General features: G+C 32.5%; 1 protein-coding gene across 1 annotated transcript; it reads right to left on the bottom strand.

The window, feature by feature from the left end:
- Nucleotides 1-7,653: 7,653 nt before the first annotated feature.
- On the bottom strand, nucleotides 7,654-8,931 carry LOC141652347 (uncharacterized). The gene has a single exon (XM_074459829.1). It carries the CDS (start codon nucleotides 8,804-8,806, stop codon nucleotides 7,871-7,873), a length of 936 nt encoding a protein of 311 aa, XP_074315930.1. The 5' UTR covers nucleotides 8,807-8,931; the 3' UTR covers nucleotides 7,654-7,870.
- Nucleotides 8,932-12,457: the final 3,526 nt, after the last annotated feature.

The following is a 12,457-nucleotide window of genomic DNA, read 5'->3' on the forward strand; positions in this document are numbered from 1 at the left end:
AGTATGTCATTTTACTATGTTGTTTATCAAATATTAAAATTGGCATATTAATCGGTCGAATAAGTTAAAAGTTTTTAATATACTAAAAATTCATCAATATGTCATTATTCTGTTAACCAAATATCCCCTATATGGCGTTATTTGTAATCCAAACACAAAAATACTCCCTTTTTCCAGTCAATTGTTGTCCTTTGGTTTTGGCACAAAGACTAAGGAAAACCAAGGAAAGAGGAGAAGGTCAATTACTGAATGACAAGTGGACTAAATTGTGTGTGAATGATCAAATTGTTCATCAAATTCATTCTTAAAATAGAAAGGACAACAATTGACTGAGACACCCAAAATAGAATAGGACTACAAATGACCTAGACAGATGGAGTATATATTTTCATAATACATCTAGAGTACCTTGTAAAGTTATTTTGCAACTCTAAAAAATCTCAACAAAATTATTTTTTGTTATTGTTCAAAGAGGCGCAAGACCAGTAAGTATTGGGGAAGAATATTTGAAACCATGATCTATTATTATGATATCTTAATCTTAACCATTATGGTAAGATCTTTTTGGTATTCCAACCAATTTATGAGAAAGGGTAGATGTAACTTTTAATAAAAAATTCACGTGATACCCCCTAACCTTTGATTGTAGGAGTGGGCGTTGATTAGAGTGCGGGAGAGTGTTTAGGGTGGTGGTAGTAGATAGGTGTCAAGGGGGATGATAGCGGAAAAGCATGTCGCGAGCCAATGGTGGTAGACGGTTGGAGAATTATATTGATGGTAGACAGTTGAGGTGGCCAAGTGGTGGTATGGTGGTGCCGGAGATGGCGACTGAAGAATGAAGTTGAAAAGGGGAAATTAAGGAGGGCTAGGAGGTCGAGTCCCCAGTGGTTATGCCGTAGCCGATCGAGAGGTGCGGTGTTTTAACTAGGTCCTTCAATAATAAGTGGCCTTATAGAGATGTCGATCTAACAGAAAAGTGGAGGAGGTGTATAATGTGCAGAAAATATGGAACTACATGTGTCGATCTTAAATTTAGGGTATAACGTGAAAAGGTCAATTTATAGAGGTACCACCTAAATCATGGGCGGATCTAGGGGGCCCGGGCGGGCAGATGCCCACCATGGAAATTTGGAAACAAATATTTATGAGGGTTACATATAGTCATAAGTTCAATGTGGCTGGGCTGGTTAATGCTTTGCTTTATAAGCGAGGGTTCCAGAGTTTGATTCTTGGTGGAGTGATGTTTTGTGAGATAATTTTTTGGTTATTTGTAGGCTCATCTCATTTGCTCGTTGTAAACTTGTAATGTAAAAGCGAGGGTTCGCGAGGATTTGAACCTTAAGCCTCAAAGTTACGCATTAACTTCTTAATCATTGAACTACTTGTGCTTCTTAATCATTGAGCTACTTGTATTTAATGTTTACATTAGTACTAGAATATAATAGGAGTATAACTTATCATATATAAGAGATCTTATTCATCACTAACTATAAGTACATTTATTTTAAATTCAAAAGGCCAAATTATCCATTACACCCACGCTTAATCCATTTTTTAACATTTACTCCCACGTCAATTTTTTTTTATTAAATTACACCCAAATTAATATCTCAGGTTATAATTTGCACCCAATATTGGATTCAGACCAAATTTCTGTCAAATTTCAAATTTTTTGATTTAAACATTTAATTTATGACGATTTTGTCCTTATTCCTTCCCTTATAAAGCACATGTGTTCATCCTTCTCCTCATTCATTCCCTTCTTCATCATTCTCTCTCATTCATTCCTCAATTTAATTTTGTTCATTGTGTTCCTCATCCCCCATTATTTTGTTTCCGTGTAATTAATTTGTAGTTAATAAATTTCGGAATTTTGGGGGAATGGTGATGGATGAACAATTACTAAAGAAGAGATAGAAGGACAACTTACATCAATTACTAAAGTGATAAATGGTGATGGATGAACAATCGATCAATAATTAAGGTTTAACTTGGATTATTGCGGAATTTTGGGGGAATTTTTTGGGGGGAAATATTTTGATGAAATTAGGTTAAACGGGTGAAAGAAGGGAAGTAAATGAAGAGTCACAACTCGTGTGATAGTTATAAACACGGGGGCAATTTCGTCACTTCATAAATTTTTTTACCTGAAAATGGCTTTGGGTGCAAATTATAACCTGAGATATTAATTTGGGTGTAATTTAATTAAAAAAAATTGACGTGGGAGTAAACGTAAAAAAGTGGATTAAGCGTGGGTGTAATCGATAATTTTCTCTTCAAAATAAAATATTATTTATCATATTACTAAATTACCCCTGATCAATTATTTTTTCATTTTTACTTTATATACCATTAGTTTAAGGGGCAAAAAAAATCTAAAATAGTATTTATCGGATTAAATTTTTTTTGGGTACCCCCTTATTAGAAATTTCTGCGTCTGCCACTGACGCAAATTTTCCGCTTTTAAAAATAGACCGAGTACCCCTCGGTTCTCATTATATTAAAAATGAAAGCAGAAAGCCTCCTTTATATTTCGCTAGATAAATTTTAATATTTTTATTTCACTAAAGAACGAGTGTAATAGGTAGTTACATGATATAACTCACAAAGTATCGCTTTTGACACTTGAATTTCACCAATTCAACCCTCTTTAAGACATACTAAAACCGTCTCATCAGCCTCTATATTTCGCTAGATAAATTTTAATATTTTTATTTCACTATATGACACTACCTAAGTACCTTTATCATAGGCTTCTTTTTACCTCAAAATCTCACAAATATAATATAACTGAAATTAGTAATAAAACAGTAAATCTTACTATAACAATTGTAATAAACATGTTTATGTTATGAAATATTATAGTATAATATTATATGGATGTCCATATCTTAGAATATTTTAGAATTTATTATCTTATGAAAACACTACCCTCATTGTATATGTATATATACCCCCTCATAATGGAATAATATACAGTTTTGTCTCTCTCTTCTATTCTCTCTCCCTTCTCTCTATAACTATCATTCCCTTTGTTTCACAACACGTTATCAGCACGAGTCTTAACCGTCTGAGCAAAAAGGAGTTATAATCTTATTCTATTCATCTATTATTTAAGATCTGATAATCGGGAGGTTCATATCAGATCTATTCTATTATTCAATTGAATAAGGTATGTGTTTCATGTTCGATTTATTATTTATTGATCTGCATAAGCGTCAATTATAATTGTTATCAGTAAAGTATGTTAGTTCACATGAGAAAATTGCGTGGATTTCTGTGTCTCCACTTCGGCAATTTGTTCAACGCAGGGAGACATGTTGTCGTAAATAAAACGTTGCTATAAGGCATAAGCACCTCTATTTCTCTTAATTGTTTCCCGCGTTATTTACTTCAATCGTAGATGATACGAGAAATAAAATAGGTATATTTTTTTTTTCTTCTTTGGTTCTATATATGCAGTAAACAAATTTTAAGAATGGACATATCAATATAATTTTTGGACCTGAAGTTCCGAAAGATTTATTTTATAAAGATGAGAAGATATGTCTATATTATAACTTTGACCTGAAGTTCAAAGTTTTAAAGGTGTGTAATAATTTTAACACCGTCTCATCAGTACAATATTTTCATATTGTATAAGTATAAGTGTCCAGAAGTCCACGTGTATATGCTAGTGACCAGAAGTACACAACTGTTTTTTTTAAACCACAAATGAGTTTAAAGCGGTCTTTTTGAAAGGCAAATTTATTTGCAAATTGATATTTGTTCACTTGATGTTGAACAGTATAATGAGATATAAAATTTGATCCATTCCTTAAAGTGAATGTGACATCTCATAAAGACTCTGTATGTAACAGAGATCGAGAATATGGCGTTATGATAAGCCTAATATTGCGGCCTTAATTGAGCCTAATAATGTGGCATTTGATGAGCCAAGTAAAAAGCCTCAATTGAGCTTAATGATGTGGCCTTATTGAGCCAAATTCGTTCATTGAAAGAAATGAAAATATCTCATGAAAGTGAATATCTCATGAAAAGTTATGTGAGAATATATGACTCACATATGCAAAAATTTCGATATGGGAAAGGAAGAAAAGATATACAATTGAAAATTTTGATAAGCACATTATGGCCCGAAGTTCATAATGTTGGGAATTATTACTATTTAAATTTATGCGTAATGATTCTTGTTCTCGCGAAAAGCATTCATTACTCGTACATACGTACATACGATATGTATATCCTTGCATATTCTTGTCCATCTTGTTCATGTTTTAGTGGTTTACAAAGGTCTCTATTCACAAATTATAGCGAATGAATATGATGTGGATCACTTGTAGCCGTGTAATTGTCCTGATTAGTTCTAATAATCTTGTATGTGTCAGTCTTATTTTATCTTGGTATGTGTGCATGGCTTCATGACTTTTAGTTGAGTAAATTAAGATGGTTGCTTACGTATACTTCAAAACTAGTCTTGTCCAATACATGTTTATCATTCGTTATATAAGATGATTTTTTTTAGTCGAGTATAGTTAAGTATGCATACATTACTAAACCTAATCACCATAAGTTGTACTCTCGCAAAATTACAAAGTTAGTAACCATTTCATGTGTATTACGTGATTAGTTGATTGCCCCACGCATGTGATGATGGTATTTATTTGTTATTGATGATGGGTTCCGAGTTATTTTGTTCTTGAATCAACTCGTATGAATTAAGGAATATAAAATTATGTTTGCGAGATTCCTAGTAGGTATGAATTTATATGTTGATTAAATGATTTTTATGGGTAATAAGATCTCATTAATGTTATTATAATAAACTTGAATTAATATCGTTTTAATGTTATTGCTTGTTCATGTGCATAGTTATACAAATTATTTATCAATGATAACTGAGTTTTTGAAAAACTAATGACAAAATGTATATTGGTTCCATAAATAGAAGTTTTATATACCAGAAGTATACACGATTATCATAATATCATGAAATGTTAGAGAGATAATCTCACTTTCAAAACAGTAATATAGTTATGTTCCCCGAAGGAACATTGATCAGTCTTGCCTACATATATGAGACACTTGTTATGTCCAATGTCACATCATTTATCTGGCCGGATTCTTAGAAAGTTGACATGAAATAATTCAGATGTGACATAGTAAGGCCATCCGGGTTCTTATTATACCCGTTTTGATAAACCTGAAGTTTATTCTACGGAAAACATAAGTGCTGAAAACTCTCTCGTGTAAATTTATTAAAGGCAAGACATTACACGAAGACTGAGTATATTTAATATTGGAGATCACAGTTTGATTATTATATGGAATCGTTAGTCTCCGAAAAGGGCATTGTAATTCAGCACATTTAAAATCCAACTGCATTATATGCTACTCCCCAAAAGATTTTGTTAATGTACAAAAATGCCCATATAAATTCTTATCGGTGATATGAGAAATTAAGGTCTAAGGTGGTTATGGTTTTTACCACCTTAGGGGGAGAATGATAAGGAAAAGCTGGTAAAAACAAACAAGTAAATTATCCCCAACTGAATCTGAAGTTCAGTGGTTTGTTTTCAATATGAAATACATCAAGTAGAGGTTCATGGAATTAGAAATAACGGTATTCATTTGGTTATGAAGATGTATTATGATACCACTTTTATCACCTTATCAAAATGTGATATGTTACATTAAAATCTATGATTTAATTATAGACAGTTTAGCCCTATATGTGGTATAGCGAGCTATACATTAGTCATAGAAAAATATGTAATGAAAAATTACATTCTTGCCAAATTGAACAATAAAGCACACGTGAAATATAGTGTGAGAGTCATATCGGTTCACATATTTCTAGTAATAAGAAAATGGCAAGTTTGGCAGTTGGTACTCCTATGGAGTAAATAAAGTTGGATGTCCCAGAAGTGGCATAGATATCTGAATGATAATAGATGGCCTATATAGAAAAGAAATGGTACCAAATATATTCAGATATCACTGATTCAGTACTGACAATATCACGAGATGTTGAAATTATATATCGATATATTTAAGGAACCGATATGCATTTGCGCGCGGAATATAATGGACTAGATAATGGGGATCTTATAAATAAGTCCAATTTTATTGTCGACACATAATCAATGATTATGAATGAGCTCATGGACTGAAGTCCATCCATTGACATGGAGTCAATCGAAATTATGAATATTGGAAAGGAAACTGTATAGTTTGCATTATCGAGTCATTATCATGTGCATATAGAGAGTAAGTTTATCATTGCATATTAGTTTTAATATTTAATTTATTATTATTGCATATTTGTTAGCATATGTCATTTAGAACTTAGTTTCATATCATATGCATGCACATGTTTCATAATATATAATTTTGAATGAATAATGATGGAAAGGAGAAATATATTTTACTCCTATGAGGATAGCTCCCTGTAGGAGCCTCTTATAAATGATCATCAATTTTTAATGGTTGATCAATTGAGTTATTGAAAACTCATGATACATAAACCTCTACTATACGATTGAAAGATATCGTGATTAATTCCAAAATGGAACATCAAAACTCCTATAGAGTTTATTTGAAAAGTTATTGTCTCAACCTGAAGTTTGAGATATTGAATGAGCTTTTTGCTAAGCATGTGAAATTAGTTTATGGTCCAAAAGTATCGTAACGATTAGAATAATGTAGTGAAAATCTACAATGGAAAATGTCAATCCATACATATATGGTTTAGCAAAGAAAATCGCTCAAAGATATTGGATGAATTATTCAATAATGATCGGATTGATTCTCTTGAAGACAATGAATTCAGGAATGAAAAGCTACACTCTTTTTCCCTTCGACTAGGTTTTTTTTGTCCCAATGGGTTTTTCCTAACAAGGTTTTTAACGAGGTAGCACTATAAGCGCATTATTACGCTATAGTTTAGTCATGTCATCATGATTGATTGAGATGACAAATTGTTTTAGACATATAATGTTATGTCGTTTATTGAGAAGAAGTTATATCACTATTGCGGAAGTATTAATTGAAATGAAGATCCAAGAGTTATTATGAAATAATTATATCCAGACTGTGAGTCTCAAAGAAATATGATATTGAAGCTGTCATGGATTTTTATTGATCGAAGAGTCAAGTTTATTAACCACAATGGGTACTACTTCAACGATCGAGAAGTTATGTCAAACCATGGATCATTTCAAGATTTATCAAGTTATGTAATCATCAGGGGGAGTAGCACGCGCTGTACTCTTTTTCCTTATCCATGGTTTTGTCCCACTGGGTTTTCCATGGAAAGGTTTTAATGAGGCAGCTTGTTATGCGTGTTTGAAGACTAGTGTACTCTTTTCCTTCACTAGTGTTTTCCCACGGGGTTTTTCTAGGAAGGTTTTTAACGAGGCATCTTCTTCAGTGATGGACATCCAAGGGGGAGTGTTATGAAATATTATAGTATAATATTATATGGATGTCCATATCTTAGAATATTTTAGAATTTATTATCTTATGAAAACACTACCCTCATTGTATATGTATATATACCCCCTCATAATGGAATAATATACAGTTTTGTCTCTCTCTTCTATTCTCTCTCCCTTCTCTCTATAACTATCATTCCCTTTGTTTCACAACAGTTTATTATTTTTGTGAACATTATTATAGCAAAAGTTACAAAACCCAAATAATTTACTTTATTTATGATATATGAACTCCCTTGACAATGTAAAGTGTAAACATACACTAGAAGTATATATACTACGTACTCCATATTAAATTAACCGTATATTATATCTATGATATCAATATAATCTAATTAAAGCAACTAAATATTACGATAGTCGATAAGTAATTATTAAGCGCAGTGAATACCAAACGAAGCAGAAGTAAATCTTTCAGACATGGTCTTCCTAACCAAATTTGACCCAATTTCCGGCGAATAATTAACCTCTGGAACTTCAGGTATTGTAGTAAGTCCATTTACTACTTCTGGCTTATCATATACTATGAAATATTTACCCCCACCATCTACCTTTTTACCGTCCTTTTCTTCTTCTTCATAAGAAACGGGTGAATCAAAGAACCATGGATCCGGACTAGAATTACCCGAATTACCCACCTTCTTGTCCGGTTTTGAGCCCCGGAACACCGACCGTATAAGCTTCTGGAATGATCTTGAAAACTTGGACGACGGCTGTTTCTTCAACGGCTGTTGCGGGGGCGGTGCTCGGTTGTTTTCGGAAGGGAGACGTGGCATGGATAGAGTTCGAGCCGAGTTGATGATGGCCGAGTCGATTTGTTTACGAAAGGAGTCGAGCTCGAATGAGTCATAGAGTGAGCTCCCACAATCCCATATTACTTTGTTATTACTGTTATTATTATTATTAGGTTTAATGTCTGTGCGATTATTTTTTGTGTTTTTATCATTGGTAATAGTATTAGCTGTGTGATTAAGGGTTGGTTTTTGTGGAATTTGCTGTTTTTGTTTGCAAGGTTGAGATTTGTTCATGGTCTTGTTATTATTACTAGGTTGAATGTCTGTCCGATTATTTTTGGTGTTGTTATCATTGGTAGTGGTATTAGTGGTGAGATTATTGGTTGGTTTTTGTGGAATTGGAGGTTTTTGCTGAGAAGGTTGAGATTTGTTCATAGCTCTGGTATTATTACTAGGTTGAATTTCCGTGCGATTGTTTTTTGTATTGTTATCATTGGTAATGGTATTAGTTGTGAGATTATTGGTTGGGTTTTGTGGAATTGGAGGTTTTTGTTGAGAAGGTTGAGATTTGTTCATGATTTTTGTTTGTTTTAGGGAAAAAATGGGGAGGAAGTAAAGATGAGGATTGATTTGGTTGAAATGGTGGGTGAAGTAAAAGGAGGGAGATATAAAGGTGTTAGTTAAGCAAAAAAGGAGGGAGCCCATGAGGGCTAATTAATTAATTAATTAATTAATTGCATGATTGTTTATGTAATGAGGCAATGATCGGGTAATTGTAACGTGTTGACTATCAACTTTCCTTTTTTTTTTTTTTTTAATTAAGTTATACTCATATCCACATCCTACTCTACTCTTGCTTGAGTCTTTGATCAGTAAGTGCAAATTGGAATTCTATATTTAGGTCTTGGCATTGTCAATTTGTTTTGTCAATAAGAGTGTGCATTTATTCGCATTATAATAGAGGAAAGGAGGGATTCGAATTTGGAACTTATTGTCTACAATGCATTCGTCTTAGCTAGTAGACTAAGATATCTTCAGTGGGTCTCTGATCTCGGCATTGTCATCATTGGAATACGGAGGGATTATTTCATGTGTATTTAAGATCACAACGGGCAAGAGCTAAGTTGATTTACCTCATTAAAAATCAAGAACTAAGTTGAATTAACTGTCCTAGACTCCTACTGGATTTACCTTTACTTGAATCCGGTTAAAAGTGTATTTTATACGCGCATAATTGCAAATACATTGAAGAGAGATGGATAATATAACAAATTGAGTTGAGCTAACCTTTGCATTGTCATTTTCAAATGGGCTTTCATGTTTTAAGTTATACTAGCTAGTAATATTTTTCAAAATGAATTCGTAAATATTATAACAATATCTACTCCTACATGAAGTTTGATACTATTCTCGCCGTAAATCTAATACAAAAATATAAGTATATTCATAGTTTTTTTCCTCAAAATACTTTAATCTACGAAACTAAATGTAGGAGTATCTTTCATTGTCAATTGATTACGAGGATATTAATAGTTGTAATAATACTACCGCTAGGCTGCTACTAGTTATTAACGATTTATTATGTAACAAATGAACATGAAATATGATATACTCCGTAAATCGATAGTGATGGTGATAATATCACATCTTCCCAATTAAGTGCATTTATGTTTCTATAATAGACCACTCTATTGTATTGTGACGATGAACGTTAGAACAATCGCAGTATAGACTGATTATTATTTTATTATTATGTTTATCAACTATTCATAATAATTATCAACTATTCATAATAATTATCAACTATTCATAATAAAATGTCGCTTATATATCATAACAGTCAGTTGTTTACCTATTCTTTGTTGAGGTGTCTCAGTCAATAGTTTATCTTTCTATTTTAGGAAGGCATTTGATAAGTAACTTGATCTTTCACACTTAATTTGGTCCATGCTCACTCCTTTTTCCTTGGTTTTGTGTCAAAATGAGAGGTAAACAAATAACTGACTGATGGAGTAATTAATGTATTTTTCTTCATGGGTTAGGACTCTTACTAATGAGATTAAATTAAATCCGTTACCTTAGGAGAAACTATAATTAATATCACTATATAAAATGTATCTTGTACTCGTCGATTGTGAGGAAACACCAAGGAGCATAAAAAAGGGTTGAAAGTCAACACATGGTGTTGTATTAAATGGTTACGTTCCTTTAATTTTGGTCAATTCATAGCTTCATAGGCTTCTTCCTAAATCATGCGTTGGCCATGAAGTAATCTTTCTATTTAATTTCCAAGAGATTGGATCCAATTGACGCGGCAAATAAAGGAAAAATATTTTTTTCATTTTTTATGTGCCTTTTTTTTTTGGTCATGAATTAATCCTTTCTATTTTATGACTCTTGCCTAGTACTTAAATCAAAGGCCATGAATGAAAATTATCCATTTGTACACCTGTATAATAGAAATTTAATAATCGAAATGATTCACCTTGAAATTGTACATCTTTATAATAGAAATTATTTGACCTGAAATAACCTTTTTATCAATGGATTTAAAAATAAGGTCTTTTAGTAAAATAACCATTTGCTTAAAACTAACTATTTGCCGAAGTAACAATATGAGCATTTTAATAAAAGGAGAATGGCCATAATCTTATACTTCCTCCATTCAACTCCACTCTACCTATTTGTGTTTTGCACAAATATTAAGAAGGGTGGGGTTGGGTGGAATATATTGTAAATAAGTAATGAGGTATGGTGTAAATAAGTGGGGTATGAGTGGAAAAGGGTGGAGTTTGATGTAAAAGTAGTGGGGTATGAGTGGCAAATATTGTAAATAAGTAATGAGGTATGAGGGCAAAATGGTCATTTGTCATTCTTTTTTAGGAAATAGGTAGAGTGGAGTTGAATGGATGAAAAAGGAAATATGGTAGAGTGGAGTTGAATGGAGGAAGTATTATTGCATAAAGAAAATCTCATATCATCTTTAACATGATATGACCGAATAATAACTATAATGACGTAGCTCGTCTGCGTACTCTAAATCAGTAAACTATTATAAAATCTTGTGAAATTGGAACTAATGATATTAAGATATTAAATGGAAATGACGGTTTTTGTAGGATGCATGAGAGGATGGCTGAAAGCTCCCTTGGCAAAATGAAATGCACTAGTAGAGTAGTAGTAGTCCTAGTTTGCATGGACAGCATGGAGACATAAGTCAGAATGTAATTACAGGTACTATACGTCAGTTTGCATTAAATATGTTAAAACAATACCCTCAATTTTACACGTTACACATAAAACAACCATGTATGGGTAAAGGGTGGTAGTTGGTGGCACGTTACGTTATTATACTCAATAGTAAAATTACAACGAGAAAATAATCTACGAGTAATTTAAAATGAATAGTAATGTTGAATTTTAGGTTTGAGTATTATTTGTTAAAAAACTAAGTCTCCTTATATATGGAACATTAATAATTATCTTGTAGAGTTGGGCCTTTCAAATTCATTTGACAGGCCCATGCATATCGCGGTCGGTCTTAAATTACTCATATTGTTTTTTTTTTGTGTTTTATATGGACGTCGATCACAAAAGCTTGGAAGCGTAGGTAGGTGGCTTTTACACTTGTTTGCCCGTTGTTTGTGCTTAATACAACCACAATTCACATGTTAACTCTATGATGCAAGATTACTTAACGGATAATCACTAATTAATTAAATGCACTAGCTACACACCAATTAGCATGATTTAACTTTATGCCCTTAAATATTACAGTATAACTTCGGGATCAGCATAAATCTATTCTCGTAAGTCGTAACCTTTTCATTGAACCAAGCACATCGCCATATCTGCTTAGAGCACTCACAATAGAGAGGATGAAACTTCCTCTTAGCACTCTCTCTCCTCTAAAAAGAGGTCTTCTCTATTGTGGAGCATGTAAGAAAATCCTCTTAATGAGAGGATGTTCTCTACTTCCTCTAATTTTAGAGGAAGTATAACATTAGCCCTTGTGCCAACTATCTAATAATATTTCTCCATGTGGATTATTTTCCTTTATTTTTTTCTTTTGTAAAATGTAGATAATGGGTAGAAGATGGATAAGAGGATCCTCTCTATTGTGGACAAAAATATATAAAAGGAGGATAAACATAGAGGAAATGGAGGTGGATCATAGAAAAGGTGATGTGTCAAAAAATAAGAAGGTGAAAGAACAAATAAGAGAAT

Source organism: Silene latifolia, chromosome 4 (assembly GCF_048544455.1).
Source record: "Silene latifolia isolate original U9 population chromosome 4, ASM4854445v1, whole genome shotgun sequence".
Taxonomy (NCBI): Eukaryota; Viridiplantae; Streptophyta; class Magnoliopsida; order Caryophyllales; family Caryophyllaceae; genus Silene; species Silene latifolia.

Excerpts from the sequence above, each read along its gene's own strand:
- LOC141652347 (XM_074459829.1), bottom strand. The coding sequence starts at position 8,806 with ATGAACAAATCTCAACCTTCTCAACAAAAACCTCCAATTCCACAAAAC.